Source organism: Lithobates pipiens, unplaced genomic scaffold, assembly GCF_037356315.1.
Source record: "Lithobates pipiens isolate NorthernLeopardFrog02 unplaced genomic scaffold, aLitPip1_a1.2 Scaffold_16, whole genome shotgun sequence".
Lineage (NCBI taxonomy): Eukaryota > Metazoa > Chordata > Amphibia > Anura > Ranidae > Lithobates > Lithobates pipiens.
Window position 1 is genome coordinate 610909615 of NW_027507748.1, and position 18397 is coordinate 610928011.

The 18397-nt window shown below is 41.5% G+C and overlaps 1 protein-coding gene across 1 annotated transcript in view; it reads right to left on the bottom strand.

Annotated features, from left to right (window-relative positions):
* ATP8A2 (ATPase phospholipid transporting 8A2) overlaps positions 1–18397 on the bottom strand; it is a 1022388-nt gene that overhangs the window by 835174 nt on the left and 168817 nt on the right. Inside the window, exons 3-4 of the mRNA XM_077484049.1 lie at positions 14016–14115; positions 7026–7124 (exon numbers count right to left, since the gene is read on the bottom strand). Of these exons, the coding sequence (XP_077340175.1) occupies positions 7026–7124; positions 14016–14115 (199 nt within the window). The remainder of the gene's footprint in view (positions 1–7025; positions 7125–14015; positions 14116–18397) is intronic.

Below are 18397 nucleotides of genomic sequence, written 5' to 3' on the forward strand. Positions count from 1 at the left end.
AGTGGATTTCTCCTTGGAACTCTGCCATGCAGGCCATTTTTGCCCAGTCTTTTCCTGATGGTGGAGGCATGAACGCTGACCTTAACTGAGGCAAGTGAGGCCTGCAGTTCCTTGGACGTTGTTGTGGGGTCTTTTGTGACCTCTTGGATGAGTCGTCGCTGCGCTCTTGGGGTAATTTTGGGCGGCCGGCCACTCCTGGGAAGGTTCACCACTGTTCCATGTCTTCGCCATTTGTGGATAATGGCTCTCACTGTGGTTCGCTGGATTCCCAAAGCTTTGGAAATGGCTTTATAACCCTTTCCAGACTGATAGATCTCAATTACTTTCTTTCTCAATTGTTCCTGAATTTCTTTGGGTCTCGGCATGATGTGTAGCTTTTAAGGATCTTCTGGTGGACCTTACTGTGTCAAGCAGCTCCTATTTAAGTGATGCCTTGATTGTGAACAGGTGTGGCAATAATCAGGCCTGGGTGTGGCTAGAGAAACTGAACTCAGGTGTGGACAACCACAGTTATAGTATGTTTTAACAAGGGGGGCAATCACTTTTTCACACATGGCCATGATGGTTTGGATTTTTTTTCACCTTTAATAATAAACACCTTCATTTACAAATTGCATTTTGTGTTTACTTGTGTTGTCCTTGACTATTGTTTAAATTGGTTTGATGTTCCGAAACACTTAAGTGTGACAAACATGCAAAGGAACAGGAAATGAGGATCACATCACTGTATATACAATACAATGTGTGTGTTAATGAATTATTAAGTGCAAAATCCATACATAAAGTGCTATACAGTGCATGAAAAGTGCTTATGCATAAAAGAAGTGTAAAGCCATCAAGTGAGTCCAAGTATGTTCCCAGTAAAGATGTGAAAACAGATCCTGAAAAGAAATGCATACAGCAGTGCTCCAGAACCATGCAAATAATCACTGCAATTCCCAGTGCCCATTCCCACCAGAGTACGCACTCACCCACAGATATGGACCCACTAGGTGTATACCTAGGCAGGTCTAAATAGGTTTTTGGGTGATGTGGTGCCCATGGATATGGAACCGCATCAATGAATCCAGCTCAAAGGAAGAATGAAATTACAGGGAATATCATAGCACATACCGTTTTAATAAAATGTGCATTATAAATTATTGAAGGATGTACACTCAGAAATGGGGTGCCATGCCCCGACACCAGAAATGATCTGCCAATTTCTCTTTGAAAGGACGCTGCTGCTCCGCGATCCCCTAGAGCCAGCATTCCATTGGATGGAATTGACGTTCTGTGTGACCTGAAGATCCCACCACTATGCATTTCCTCATCAAGATGTCATCAGGAGGCACCTCCTGATGATGTTGATTTTTTCTGTTGATCACTTTACACTTATTTCATGCATAAGCACTTTTCATACACTGTATAGCACTTTATGTATGGATATATTGTATTTATTAATTCATTAATGCACATGTTGTATTGTATATAAATATTCATTAGTAGCACTTTTATACATATCAATTAGGTAGGGTAGTGCAATACTTCCACTTTTCATGTCCATTTGAAAGCTCTTGTCTTAAAGCTGAATATCAGGCACCTTATCAATTTAAATCTATTCCTTGTGAGTCAAAAAGCCAGGCACAACAATATCATTTAAATATATTCCTCGAGAGCCACAATGGATATAAAAACACTTTGTGTCCAAATTAATTTGATAACCCAGATATTCATGTGAAAGTAGGAGTGAAACTGACAATATGCTGTACATATGCTATACATAGCCAGTGCAAAGAGCAGAGCTGTGGGAGGGACCTATCATGTCGACCCACTACAGGTGATGAGACAAGAATGGTCACCCTACATAGGAGACACAAAGCCCTGCTCCTCTACCAAGTTGGCAGCCTCCACAGAGAGACAGTGCAGAACAAGGATGTGGAAACCTTGCAAGAAGCTCTGAACAAATTAATGAGGTGTGCAACTACATAGCAAATGAGGTCTAATGTAAAAAAATGTAAAATAATGCATTTGGGTGTCAAAAATATGAATGCAATCTACTCACTAGGGGGTGAACCTCTTGGGGAATCTAGGATGGAAAAAGACTTGGGGGTCCTAGTAGATGAAAGGCTCAGCAATAGCATGCAATGCCAAGCTGCTGCTAACAAAGCAAACAGAATATTGGCATGCATTAAGAAGGAGATTAACTCCAGGGATAAAGCGATAATTCTCCCGCTCTACAAGACTTTGGTCCGGCCACACCTAGAGTATGCTGTCCAGTTTTGGACACCAGTCCTCAGGAAGGATGTACTGGAAATGAAGCGAGTACAGAGAAGGGCAATAAAACTAATAAAGGGTCTGGAGTATATCAGTTATGAGGAAAGGTTGCAAGCACTGAACTTATTCTCTCTGGAGAAGAGACGCTTCAGAGGGGATATGATTTCAATTTACAAATACTGTACTGGTGACCCCACAATAGGGATAAAACTTTTTAGTGGAAGAGAGTTTAACAAGTCTCGTGGCCACTCACTAAAATTAGAAGAAAAGAGGTTTAACCTTAACTTGATGCTGACCGCCGGCTGTCAAATGACGGCCAGGCGGCGCACCTATTGCGGCGGGAGGCCGTCATATGACGGCCTCCCGTTTAAACAGGGAATGCGCGCGATCGTGCGCGCGCATCCCTGTTTCTTCGGTGGTAGCGTGTCACGGAGACACCGCTCGCCACCGAACGAGGTGAACAGCCATTGGTTATGGCTGTTTACCACGTGATCGGCCGTGATGAAGTCACGGCCGATCACAGATGGTCACACCCCCACTGTGCACGGTGCATGCGCGCGATCGTGAGCGCGCTGCGCGTGCACGTCGGTGGCGGCGTGTTCCCTGGGAACACTGCTCGTCACCGACGCTGGTAAACAGCCATTGGCCGGCTGTTTACCCAAATGATCACTAAAATGTAAACAAACCGCGGTAACGAGATGTTACCGGGTTCTCCTCCTCACACACCGATCGTGTGTGAGGAGGAGATTGCGGTAACATCTCGTTACCGCCTACAGTGTACACCAACGCACACTGATTGCCCCCCCCAATAAAGAGGATCTGTCACCACCCCTCATAGTACCTGTCAATCACAGTCCATCAGAGTACCTGTCACAGTCCATCAGAGTATTTGAGTACCTGTCACAGCCCATCAGAGTACCCGAGTACCTGTCCCAGCCCATCAGAGTACCCGAGTACCTGTCCCAGCCCATCTGAGTACCCGAGTACCTGTCCCAGCCCATCTGAGTACCCGAGTACCTGTCACAGTTCATCAGAGTACCCGAGTACCTGTCACAGTTCATCAGAGTACCCGAGTACCTGTCCCAGCCCATCAGAGTACCCGAGTACCTGTCCCGGCCCATCAGAGTACCCGAGTACCTGTCCCCGCATATCAGAGTACCTGAGTACCTGTCACGGCCCATCAGAGTACCCGAGTACCTGTCACGGCCCATCAGAGTACCCGAGTACCTGTCACGGCCCATCAGAGTATCCGAGTACCTGTCACGGTCCATCAGGGTACCCGAGTACCTGTCACGGTCCATCAGGGTACCCGAGTACCTGTCACGGTCCATCAGGGTACCCGAGTACCTGTCACGGTCCATCAGGGTACCCGAGTACCTGTCACAGTCTATTAGAGTACAGAGTACCTGTCACAGTCCATCAGGGTACCCGAGTATCTGTCACGGTCCATCAGAGTATCCGAGTATCTGTCACGGTCCATCAGAGTATCCGAGTACCTGTCACAGCCCATCTGAGTACCCGAGTACCTGTCACAGCCCATCTGAGTATCCGAGTACCTGTCACAGTTCATCTGAGTACCCGAGTACCTGTCACAGTTCATCTTAGTACCCGAGTACCTGTCACAGTTCATATGAGTACCTGTCACCGCCCTTCAGAGTACCCAAATACCAGTCACCAAGCCATCAGAGTACCTGTCACCAGGCCATCAGAGTACCCGAGTACCTGTCACCAGGCCATCAGAGTACCCGAGTACCTGTCACCAGGCCATCAGAGTACCAGAGTACATGTCACCAGGCCATCAGAGTACCTATTTGCAGCCCATGTCTCATAGAATACACGTTGGGGTGTTTGCTTTCCAAAATGGGGTCATTTTGTGGGTAATTTCACTGTCCTGGTGGTCCAGGACCTTCAAAAGTGTGATGGGTAGGAATGAAATGAGATGTGTCATTTATGCTCCTAGAACGCCTGAACATACTACTTCAATGTTCGGCCACTCTATGTGACCAGGCTGTGTAAAAGTCCTACACATGTGGTATCGCCATACTCGGGAGGAGTAGCAGAATGTATTTTGGGGTGTAATTTTTGCTATATACATGCTATGTGTTAGAAATATCTTATAAATTGACAATTTTGTGTAAAAGAAAAATGCGTTTTAATTTTTTTCCACATATTCCAAAAACTTCTGGAAAAAAATTAACCATTCAAAAGACTCATTATGCCTCACAGATTATACGTTGGGGTGTTTGCTTTCCAAAATGGGGTCATTTTATGGGAAATTCCATTTTCCTGGTACTCCAGGGCCTTCAAAAGTGTAATAGGTGGTTGAGAAATGAGATGCGTCATTTTTGCTCGTAGAACGTCTGAAGGTACTACATCAATGTTAGTGCTCTGTATGTGGCCAGGCTGTGTAAAAGTCTCACACATGTGGTATCGCCGTACTCGGGAAGAGTAGCAGAATGTATTTTGGGGTGTAATTTGTTGTATGCATATGCTGTGTGTGAGAAATAACCTGATAATATGACAATTTTGTAAAAAAAAAAAAATAATAAAAAAAAAATCTTCATTTTGCAAAGAATTGTGGGAAAAAATTACAACTTAAAAAAACTCACCATGCTACTTACTGAATACCTTGGAATGTCTACTTTGTAAAAAGTGGTCATTTGGGGGGTATTTGTATTTTCCTGACTTGTTAGTGTCTCAAGAAATGAGGTACACCTGATGTACTGAAGGCCTGATCAGAAGTGATCAATTTTCAGTGATTGGCACCATAGTTTGTAGACTCTATAACTTTCACAAAGACCAAATAATATATACTAATGTGGGTTATTTTTACCAAAGATATGTAGCAGTATAAATTTTGGCCCAAATTTATGAAGAAAAATTACTAATTAGCAAAAAATTATGACAGAAACAAAGAAAAAGGCATTTTTTTTCCACAAAATTTACATTTTATTTTATTTATAGCACAAAAAATAAAAAACCCACTAGTGATTAAATACCACTAAAAGAAAGCTCTATATGTGTGGAAAAAAGGACGCAAGTTTCATATGGATATAGTGTTGAATGACCGAGTAATTGTCATTCAAACTGTGAGAGCGCTAAAAACTGAAAATTGGTCTGGTCAGGAAGGGGGTGTAACTGCACTGTACTGAAGTGGTTAAACTGCGTAGAGGATTCTTTACTGTAGGAGTGGCAAGGATGTGGAATTCCCTTCCACAGATGGTGGTTTCAGCGGGTCGGGCATTAATAGTTTCAAAAAAATGTTAGATAAGCACCTGGACGACTGCAACATATAGGGATGTACAATGCAATACTGACATATAATCACACACATAGGTTGGACTTGATGGACTTGTGTCTTTTTATACCTGTCTGAAGTTCAGCTATCTATTATTCAATGTTTATTTTCTACTGTAAAGCTAGCCATGCAATCTGATTATTGCTAATCATGCATCCAGTGTTACCAGTGATATTTTGGTTGTACAGGAGAAATTAGGGGACTAAAACTGAGCATGCCACAAGAATATTCTTAAGTGCTAGAAAATGTGTGATAATTTTGTACAGGTGTTTTCTTTTCTTAAGAGTGGAAACATTTCCTGATCGAGTGAGTCCCACAGTGTCTTATCTAAACCACGGGGCACAGTGCCGACACATGGGGTCCTGTAGCTTCATGATCAGTCTGGTTTACACTCCCCCTGCTTAGTGCACCATGTCTTGATTGACAAAAAATCGTATAATTCATGCCGCTGCCCACACTGTGCAGCGATATTCAACTGTACTTAAGAACAAGGTTCATGATTACATTACCACCAAGTAAGAATATAAAATGAAGGTTACAGCTGCCTTTTTTGGAACAATGCTTTATTATTTGACAATTAGAACAAATGGTTCGATGTCACCTTCTAATGTTCCAAGCTCAAATGGTGGATCAATGTAAACCTATAGAAGTCACATAAATTGATTGTATAATAAGAGTTACAGTCATGTATTCATTTGCAACCATTCTATCCTATCTTTATTGTCCTATCCTACCCTTTCAGTCTACATCTTACCCTATTCTTTATAACCTATCTTACTTTATCCTTCCTACCCATTCTAACCTTTCCTATGTCATATTTCTATCCTCAGCACACACTATCCCATAGTGACCATCACTGTTCAGAATACTCCCCCCAACTGTCATACTGACTAATGTTACTCTTTATATTATGTTACCAACTGTCACACCTAATAATGTCTCACAACTGTTACAACTACTGTCATTTTGTATAATAACCAAGTAGACAAATCCCTCAATGGATGAAAGAAATCATGCACTATTCATACAAGAGATAACATTAGAAGCTGCACGTTCCTATGAAAATAACATATTTTAAATCTACCAAATCTACCAAAAACATAAAGAACCATCCAGTTAAGATTTTTTTTCAAACAATATACAGTATGTGAAAAGTACAATAGAGCCACATTTCTAAAGCCCCATACACACTATCAGATTGTCTGCTGATTTTTTCCTTCAGATTTACCAAAACCATGTAATATGAGGTCAAACCTTAGGAGTTTCAATGTGTATGCAATCAGGCAGGCCCTTGCACTACATGGTTTTGGTAAATCTGAAGGAAAAACTCAGCAGAAAAATCTGATAGTGTGTATGAGGCTTTTGAAAACTTTACAGAGGCATCTCAAACAAGGTCTCCATTGAATGCATTTTTTATAATGTGAATAGTGAGAATTATGGAAGAAGGGAAAGGAAATTGAACACAACTTACATAGTCTTCTATAATTTCCTTGATACCAGCCACAGTAAGAATGAAGATTAAGGGCACCAAAGTAGTGTATCTTCCTGTTGGAGACACATCTGGAATTTGCTAAAAAAAAAAAAAAAAAAAAAGTATTCATTTAGACATCAATAAACAGGAATCAAAATCAAAAACTACTTTAGAGCCACTTAAAGTGGAATTATATTGGAAACCAGAACCTTTGCTTTAAATATTGGGTGAAATAGAGCAGGGGGTCATCCCAAGCCAGCTCTATGCTGCTGTCAAAAATCCCAGCAGAGAGATCCTGAACCCTTTACCTGTGGATAATCCAGTGTCATTGTTCTCCTAGTGATTTCATCAAAGGATTATTTAAAAAATGCATTCCAAAGGGTATAACCAGTTAGTTTAGCTAATAGAAGATACCAAAGCTGAGTCAGACTGACATGTAGGCACAGTGACCAGGCTGTCACAAGATGCAGAAATGAAAGCGCTGTCCACCGACCCCGGGATAGTCACTGTTTGGTCAATGGAAATCTTTGGCACAGGAATGTTACAACTTTGTTATAGCATTGTAATTTAGTCATAAAAAGCATGAAAAGCAGAGGTTTTCATTATCACTATGAAAAACAAAATTTGTTCTCATCTAGAAATTAAGATAATTTATAACTCATTAAAAGTACAAATTATATTCTTTGATTTGTCTCTTTTATAAAGGCACTGAAAATAATTTTCTGGCGCGGAAATTATGTTTCTGGCACAAGAGATGGTGAACAAAGTTTTGAATTAAATAAAAGTGTGTTTATTTTTTTAATTAGACATTACAAAAGCGAACAGAAAAAAAATTGAAGAAAGTGAAAATAAATTTCATTCATCCACCATCCTCCATTCATAGAGCAAATTTCTTGAAAGCTTCAAAAACGGTTCTATAAATGGAAAAAGAGGTGGGCAGAAAGGGTAGGCATAGTCGGCACTCTTGATGAGTGCATATGACAGGTCCCTCATCGCTAGAAAACCCCGCAGCACCAGAATAATATGGGGGTGGTGGTGGGGAATCTGAAGATTCTTACAGCCATCAGCAGAAGGGACACATCACCTTTTTTTAACTAAACTTAGGCATGAAAGCATAACTACAGCAAAGGAACAGAACTGATTCCAAAGGCTTGTCATAGGCAATGTACTCCTGGAGTAGCTATCTCCATGACTATCTATTGTTACAGAACACTTAATGACTTCTCTCCCTGGTGACAGACCTGTGCGCTGTAATCCTTGTATCTACAGTACAAACCTATGTAGGCCTGCACTAGACAGTTTACCTAGGTGGCACAGAGACTTCAACGTTGCTAATTAGAACCACACACTGGGGTTGATTTGCTAAAGGCAAATATACTGTCCATTGCAAGTGCAGTTGCTCCAGAGCTTAGTAAATGAGGTAAAGCTTGCAAAGATTACTCAATCACATGCAAGGAAAATTTAAAAAATGCATTTTTGCTTGCATATGATTGGATGATAGAAATCAGCAGAGCTTTCCCTCAGATCTAGAGCAACTGCACTTCCAAGAGCACTTGCAGTGCACAGGATATTTGCCTTTAGTAAATAAACCTCCCTGTGTAGTGATTGGCCAATTCCTTTCACAGGGTCCTGGGAACATCAACAACAGTACCCTTATATCAGAGCCATTGCTGACCAGGAGTGAGCACAAGAAATGGCAGCCAAGTCATTTTACCCAAGGATTATAGGTACTACAGCGCATTTATAAAAATTATAATTTCTAAAAGGTTCAAAACAACAATAATATTTTGGGAGACAATTTTGATTCTTTTAAGATTTTGTTAATATATTGGTATGCCAGTGTTCTAATACTAAATAATAACATGTATAACATTTGAAACATTAAAAATGACTAATGTTTTACAAATATTAAAAGAATTCAGAAACACCACATCCAATGCAAGTCAAAATAATCTTCATACAACCAAATCTTTATGCTCTTTTTAGATCAAATTCCACTTCAATGGGGAGTAAATTAAGGCAATTATTTCAAACTTATGGTTGGAAAGTCATCACCCCAAAGTATTACCCTCAAAATACCCCCTGAAAGTATGGCAGCCAACTAAACTATTCACAGTGGGGAATATGAAAACTGTAAGCTATTGCAGGATATGACATCATGTTTACTGGGTGATGTCCAGAATGCTGAATGGGTGGGAGTAGCTTTGAAGTGGTTGTAAACCCTTACAGACCACTTTTACCTACAGGTAAGCCTAGATTAAGGCTTACCTGGAGGTGCAAGAAATATCTCCTAAACCTACACCATTTAGGAGATATTTGTAAAAGACAGGCACCGCTCTCTACGGCGCATGCACCGTAGACAGTGGCGCGCAGGCGCACTGAGCATGCCGCTGCTAGCGGTGATCATGCCGTTAGTGGTGGCTCCCGCGCGGGAGTGACGTCACCACAGTTTCAGCCAGTCACAGCGCCGGAGCTGCGATACCCGGAAGTCACTCTGGGATAGATGGTGGCGTCGGAGGAGGACAACGAGGGTCACTTCAGGGGCTTCCATCTCAGGTAAGTTATTCATAATGAGCTAGTATGCTATGCATACTAGCTCATTATGCCTTTGCCTTGCAGGGTCTATTTTTTTTTTTTTTTTAGTTTGGCTTTACTTCCTCTTTAAGTCTGCATTAAAGTTATTATACTAGTACTTATTTTGTACCAAATCCTGAAAATAGCCAAAGGATTTGTAGTCATGGAGACAGCACTATTACATTATGGGACTTGTAGTTTGAGACCCCTGGCTTAGAGTTCAGTGGTGGGCAACTGCGACCCTCCAGCTGTTGTGGAATTACATGTCTTATGAGGAATTGCAAGAATGACAGTTACAAGCATGACTCCCAGAGACACAAGCATGATGGGAAGACTGACAATTACTCCTAGAGGCAGAGGCTTGAGGGGACTTATAGTTCCGCGACAGCTGGAGGGCCATATTTTCAAAACCGAGGTGGAGACACCAAATCAAAAGCTACCACATCCCAAATAAATATATAAATGTAGAACAGGGAGGGCCATAGTTTGTCTAGCCCAGGCCTAGACAGTTACAATTCATATCTGGTGCAGTGGCTGCCACCTGTCTGGATTTCACCTTGAAAAGTCTGGCCTTTAATTCTTTTCCCTATTCTTTACTAGTTTATTAGAACAGATCACATCAAAACACACTCTCTGCATGGTCAAACCATTCAAGTAATAAAATAGTAATGAAAATAGAGTTTAATAGACTACAAGGCACTTAATAAAATGGGCATATTTCTTTTGCACGGCTGAGGGATTTGTCGGCTTGAAAATTGCTTTATTATCTCAACATCATTTGTCAGGTCTTGCTTGGCGCTCTCATGTCTAATGAATATGATATGCTTTAAAAGTGTACAAAATAAAGCTATATGTGTTCTCTATACAAACATTTGCAATGAGCAAATATATACTGAGATTTGTAAGTAGAATTTGCATGTATGCAAGACACAAGAAATTTCAGTCTGCATGTAATAAAGATATGCACTAGAATCGCATCTCACTGAAAATCTTGGGAACCGAAATAAAGATAATAAAACTTTAAGCTAATTTGTCTATACACATCTCTCATTATGAGCATCCTTACACAGAATTGTAGTTTGGAGAAAGCTAAGGGGCTGTTTGAACAAGACTTGCTAGATTATGGAGTAAACGGGGCACACGCAAACGCTGATGATTAGTTGACCTTACAATCATATTCAGGTACAACCTGCAAGTGGTAAATTTGCAAAGTGGGGGCAAGATGATGAAAATGAAGTTTATCAGTACAATGTCTATAAAAGTAATAGAATATCTATAGCCAGAGGAGTACAGGGCTGGGGGCAAGAGGGAATATTCTGGTCTGGTAGTAGTAATATTTGTTGAGCTGATAACCTAGGAGGTGATGCTTCCATATTCTGACATTGATCAGGGTGGAACTATTCTACTCAGGGTGAGTTACTATTCCATAGCCCACAGAAATGTGTTCCTACCTTGAACGGTCTACATTATTGCCTTGCATTCTGGTAAGCGTCTTTGGAATACTGATTGTTTTATAAGTAAATGTTGGAGCCTTGTACTCTCCTTGAAATAAAACTATTGGAAAAGAAAGGACTACAGCATAGTTGGTTGTGTTTTCACTTAATTCACAGGTTCCCAGATCTCCTCTATCTAAAGCCAACATCTTTATTTAATGTTTTGGATACAGTAGGGTTAGAACCTGTCAGGTTGGCGTTCATAAAAAATTCTTAATCTATTGATCGCTGTGTGGGTCCCAGGGTCGAAGTTTTGTTATTTTGGGCGGCCTTGACAAGCCAGAGTGGCCTCCACATAAATTTGCAAGCATAAGCATCTGCTTTTAATGCATGATGTAAGGAGTACTGACTATATCTTTAGTTAGCATCTATATAGTGCCACCATCGGCTGGGCACCCTGTTATGGTGACTTTGGGTGGAAGAGGAGGACAAGGTGCTGTATATAGGTTGTTATTGCTGTCTGTGTCCCTGTTGTGAAGATTACAAAACGTTACTGCTGAAACCAGGCCAGGAGGTGAAAGGAAATCATCCAAAAAGGACACCTGTTCTAGCAACAACTGTCTAAAAGGGGATTTTCCTTTTCTTTGCAGAGATCTATTCTAACTTTCTGCTGCACGTAAGAGACAGGAAATGAAGGGAAATCCCCTGCATGAGACCCAGATAGAAAAAAAACACCTGACAAGGATTCTAATATTTTCTGCTCTATCCCAAAAATTCCTTGAAAATTTGTTTGACTTTACACATGGCGAAAGACAATACCATATTTTAAAGATGAACTCCAGGCAGATATAACAGACACTAATTAATGCAGCTCTGTTTTTATTACTATATCCTTAAATTTTTTATTTTTTTTGCGGGCAGTATACAAATCTGAATTTAGTATTTAGTCTGAGTTCACACTCTTGCAATGCAGGAACCAGCGTGATTCTAGTGCGGGTCACATCTCTCCCACAGTCAGTTCACACTGCCCTCTGCGAACCTCTGCGGGTGTCAATACAAAGGTAATGACACCCCCAGGTTGGTTTACAGATTGCAGTGCAAACTTTGGATTCGGACAGGAATCTGATCGCATGGATGTGAACACCCATGTGATCCAATTCCAGTGCAAATCCAATGCAAGTTCAGCCATACAAACTGTATGGCTGAACTCATATTGCAAAGACATCACATGTGATCGGCACAGCAATGCGGGTGAGAATCACATGCGATATCTGTGTTCGCATATGTGTAAACCCAGGCTTAACAAAGATTTTAACGTCTTCAGAGGAAGTCAGAATGATGAAATGTCAAGGCATGACTATACAGTGACAGGAAGCAAAGTCAGAGCAACGGCCGGATGTGATGTCAAACCGGGAGATACAAACAGCCTGTCCCTGTCTTATTAATTTTAAATTGGTTGTACACCCCATACAACCACTTTTTACCTACAGGTAAGCCTATATTAAGGCTTACCTGTAGGTGCTTGAAATATCTCCTAAACCGTGGAGGTTTTTATTTACTAAAAAGACAAGCGCCGATGACTAAGGCACATGCGCCCTTTAGAAAGGGCACATCATGCTGTTTCCGATAGAGGTCATGTGTGACTGGCGGCCTACACGGGAGTGATGTCACATGACTCAGGCCAGTCACAGAGCCGGAGATTGCGGCCCCCGGAAGGAAGAGGGGTGAAGATAGATGCTCCCTGCTGGTGGGGAGAACGGAGACATTGCGGGCTTCAGTTTCAGGTAAGTGACACATAATGGGCCACTATGCAATGCATAGTAGCCCATTGTGCTTTACCTTTGCAGGGAAATAAAGAGGAAGTAAAACCCATCAGGGTTTACTTCCTCTTTAATAGTTTTAATAAAGTATGTGAAACGGAATTACGTTATAGGGATAGACCCTGTCCTTTATGATTGCATTTTCAGCAGACCCTGAACATAACTGAATTGCTGTTTGCTGTGGCGTGGATCACTAAGGGTCCTTTTACACTGGCGGTCAGCCTGGCGGACCCCCCCTGATCCCCACTGAGTAGGCAGACAGGTCCATCTCCACTCACTGTGCAGAGACAGACCTGTGAGAGCCCCACTCTCCTCTATGGGAAGATTGGATGAAAACAGACCACCTCTCCGTTTTCATGCGATCCACCAGACGGATGGAAAATAGGGTCTACATCCATCTGGATTTCACAGACAGGATTGGAACGGATAGCAGTGGGAGTCAGCGGACATGTCACTGCTGACATTTGCCGCTTCATAGTAGTAAATAGAGGCACCGATCAGGTACGCCTGAAATACTGACAGGCGGCTCTGATCGGAAAGCCTGTGTAAAAGGGGTCTAAGCGTGTTTGCTGATCAGAGATGAGAGGTAAGGATGGTCTCAGGCGCTTTCGCAACCCGCGTGTTCAGAACCCACCAGGAAGTCAGCACTGCGGATCGCTAATTACAAGCAGTGAGACATTTTCCCGATCCGTGGCTGCAGAGATTGAGAAATGTCTCACTGCCTGCGATTAGCGCTGTGCAGTGCCAACTTCCTGGCGGGCTCTTGAATGAATGAATGAATGAAATACTTGTATAGCGCACAATGCGAACTGAATCGCCTCTTCACGTGGGGGTTGCGAACACGCCTGAGCTAATCCTTAATGAGAAGTACTAAATAGCGGTGAGTGAGGTGGCATAAGGGGAGTGAGGCAATTTTTCATCTGTGGTGTGTTGAAGTGGATTACAAGCTAACATTTACTGACTACCTAGTACCAGTGGATAGGATTTGGCTGCTCTTATCTTTAAAAGCACTACTAACACTGAGAGGTGGAGGCTTCTCTGTTGAATTTCTTTGGTGAAGCGCTGCTGGAGTGATTGGACTTTTTACTCTATATAAGGACTGTGTATGGCCATTGTAAACTGAAAACAAATTTGTTATGTCACATGTGAATGAGAGATTTTACCTGTAATAAGGCAATGAAGAGGAAGAAAGCATTGGCAGCTTTTCTGATTTGCTCGTAGAGGAAACGAGGTAGGAACGTCACCACGCTGTACTTGGCTGTACTGTAGGAAGACAGACAATGCTTAATTTGCTTTTCTACAACTAAAACAAAATATCAGCTTCATTATACATTTATGTCTGTACCTATTTCACACTGATATACTCAATGCCTTTTCAACATCTTGATAATTAAAAATTAAAGGTGCCAAATCCTGCCTCCCTCAACATCCCCGAAGCTTCCACAGTACATTTGTATGTCATCTATTAAAGAATACTATTCATACAATCTAAGCAGCCCACAGACATCCAATTTGACTGTTTTCAGTGAGAATTTCATGTCTATGGGGCTAGGCAGATACCTACCACCCTAAAGTTCTCAGAGACTGTGCCAGCACTACTCACCCACCTGGTTGGTAGGAACATGAGACAGTGCTTAAAGCTGAACTCCAGCCTTACCTTCCATTTTTAAGAGTTGTAAAAACTCCTCTCATTGCACATTGTAAACTTCTCACAGTGTGCATTAGAAGCTGCAGCAAATCAGATAGAGCCTATCTCATTTCTTGGCTGGAGTAAGTATATAATTTAGTCCTTAGCCTTACTGTCTCTGGCCTTCCCCTTTTATTCATTGGATTTAGGATCCTTCCATCATGGAAACTCCACAGCCCATGTGGACTTTACACAGATTTCTGTTATCAGGAAGTAGGCAACTCAAGTCCTGCCCACTGGATGTAAGGCGTTAGGAGGCAGAGCCACATGGCAATGATGTCATCATGCTACCATCCCAGGACTGCTGAGCGGTAGGAGTCAGGTGCATGAAGACCAATTGTACACACTGAGAAGCGTTATAATTAGGAGCGATTGCTTTCTTTATCCTTGTGAGTGTTTTTATTTCTTATATTTTTTAAACATTAAATAAAGTGAGCACTATTAGTTCCCTTCTTTTTTTATACATATGATGGTATATTTGAGCCACATATGAGAGCAAGCTATAAGAATTCAAGAGAACGATGCTATGCATGTTTACCATCCTTGCTGAAGAGCGTTAAGTGCTATCTGATCTCACTTTATAACAAGAGGTCAAATGTGGAGGTGAGCAGATTGGAAATATCATTTGGTGTTATATCTATAAAGATTTGGAAGTGATCACAATTTCTTGCAATGGTGTTATAATATAATAATGGGACACAAACAATAAAAAACCAAACGACTATTCTGTATTCAAAAAAATATGGTTCCAGACAAACTTTAGAGTAAAACTAAAGGCAAAACTTTTAGTTTTGGATAGAGTGGAGAGGGATTAGAACACCTGTCAGTTTGGTATTGCTGTCTGTGTCCCCGTTAAAGAGATTCACCCTCTCTATTCGTTCTGTTTACCATTATCATTGAAAGTGAAAGTAAAAGAAACAGAGGGGAAATCTTCCAATGGGGACGCTAGTTCTGGTGACCTGGGCATCTCCAAAGAATTCCCTTAATTTGCTGGGATATACCTTCACTTCATGTTTGGCTATGGGATAGGAAGTGAAGGGAAATCTCTTCAATAGGACACAAATGGTGAAAAAAAACAATCTGACACAGGTTATAACCCTTCTATACTCTATCTAAAATGAAAAATAAAGTTTTGCCTATTGTTCAGCTCTATTGTTCAGCTTTAAGAACACATCGATACCCAGTGACACCTAATTTGTGTGATCCTCAGGCCTTTTGTGGTGCCCCCTCTAATAACGATAGAACTTTGTAGCTGCACAGTTATTTCTCACCAATAGGAGTATTTTGCATCAAAAGAGAAACAACGTTCTGTCAATCGGCTTATGTTGCCTTTCCACAGATGAGTGCATACTGATGCCCAGTAATCAGACTGCAAAACAATTACAAAGTTATTTATTGTATTCCTTTCTTTGTTTTAAATGGAACCAGTCAAGATATCAATATTGAATCTAATGATCTGGATTTTAGTTGGTTTCTGCATTTTGATATTCTCAGTTTTGCTTCACTGCCTAGTGAATCACTGACCTGAAACCAATATGCAGCCAGTGAAGTAGCGTCATTCCAGATCAGTGACCCGCTAAGGCTTAAAGCTGAACTCTGAGCACAAAAACTGTAATTTAAATATGTTTCTCAATATCCATAAAGGACATAAATTCACTTTGTGTGCACCAAACGTCTTTGCAAACCCAGATGTTACCCTATAAAAGTAGCAGTGATATCATTACAGTGCTGTACATAGCATGATGAGAGAGCAGAGCTGTAGGAGGGGCTCAGCAGGCTCCACCCACAGCAGGTTGCCTGCAGAAAGCCACAGGAGGGGCGGAGACAAGACCAGTCATCCCAACACAAGGAGAGAGAGTGGCAGTGATCGGTCCTTTTTACAGGAAGCTCTTGCACAGAAGGAGAGTTCCACACTGGACTACTGCACATATCTGGAAGAAATACACAAAGCATACCGAGATTTAAGTACAAAAACAAATGCTCTTGTGTTTAGACAATATTTTATTATCCCGATGTTCAGCTTTATTTCACACGGACACTAAAAGTTAGCATTTGGTATGTGGTTAAATGCCCAGCCAGGTTCTGGAAGGCCATACTTAACCAAATTATTCAATACACACTTGTACTACAGGAGTGCCAAAGCAGCTCAGGCTGAAGGCTTAAAAATCACAGATGGTGTCCAGCATTTGCTTCCTGCATCTGTGATTACCTTTGCAGAGATACAAGGGGCATAGATTACGCTCGTGTAAGACTTGTTTATTAAGTAAGCAGATATTACTGGAATTCCTAACTGCCTGCTGTATATGAGGCAGACAGTGCTTGTGGAAGACATTTGTTGGTGCTGAATAACCTGAAACTCAATGCAACCAGAAGAAGCAATAAAACATTGCAGGTACAACACAATGGGGGTTATTTACGAAACAAATCCACTTTGCACTACAAGTGCACTTGGAAGTGCAGTCGCTCTAAATCTAAGGGGTAGATCTGAAATGAGTGGAAGCTCTGCTGATTTTATCATCCAATCATGTGCAAGCTAAAATGCTGTTTTTTATTTACCTTGCATGTCCCCCTCGGATCTACAGTGGCTTTACTTACAAGTGCACTTGCAGTACAAAGTGGATTTGCCTAGTAAATAACCCCCAATGTCTGTGCATAATCAGTGTTTTGCCATTCCAGCCCTGTAGACCACTAACATTGAACACTAAGGGACTCTGTCTGTCTCACTATCTATGTTAGGTATTCTGACTGTATCCTATGTCTTAAAGCTGAATTCTTTATTCTCTATTGCTCAGGCAAGGCAGGCTTGGACAGCATGGTGTTAAATAGTGTATCCTGTAGAGGCTAGGGTGGACCACGTTGAGGGAAGATTACTTAACCATGCAGGTGTGAGAGTGCAGGCCTAAGGCTGATACACAGACCAGAGGTAAGCAAAAAGACAAGGCATGAAGGTATTACTGGCGATTCATGACACTAGACCTCTGAACCTATGCTGTGGTACATGGCACCAAGCCATCAGTAGCAGAACATTTAAGTCCTGTGGAACTTCCTTAGATCGGACTTGTTTTTCCAGCACATCCCACAGATGCTTGATTGGATTGAGATCTAGAGAGTCTGGTAGTCAAGTCAACACCTTGAACTTGTGTTACTCAAACAATTTTTGAATTAATGAAACCAGGCCACCTTCTTCCATTGCTTCATGGTCCAGTTCTGATGCTGATGCTGCTTTTGGCTGAAGACACGGATCAGCATGGGAACCTTTACCAGTCTGTGCTTACTCAGCCCCATATGCAACAAATTTCAATGTAGTGAGTTCGGTCACCGTTCTATCAGAACAAGCATTAAAATTTTCAGCTATCTGAGCCACAGTAGCTCTTCTATTGGATGGGACTACAAGGGCTAGCCTTTGCTTTCCATGTGCATCAATAAGCCTTGGAGGCCCATGACCCTGTTTGCCAGTTATCCTTCCTTGGACCACTTTTCGTAGGTCCTGAACACTGCAAATGGGGCACATCCCACAAGAGTTGCAGTTTTGAAGTTGCTCTGACCCAGTCTTCTAACCATTGCAATTTGGTCCTTGTCAAAATAGCTCAAATCCTTATCATTGCCCATTTATTTCTGCTTTTTTTTTTTTTTTTAATCCGGTAATTTTTATTAATCTTTTTTTTTTTCTATTTTCAATACATCCAATTCAGGGACATGTTCACTTGCTGTCTAACATATCCCACTCACTTTCAGGTACCATTGTAATAAGTTAATAAATCCCCTCCCGACTGACTTATTGTAATATGATGGCGAAGCAGGAGCCCTATTATCCTGGGAGGACGTGATTTGACGTCTTCCCAGCACGGGCCCCACTCT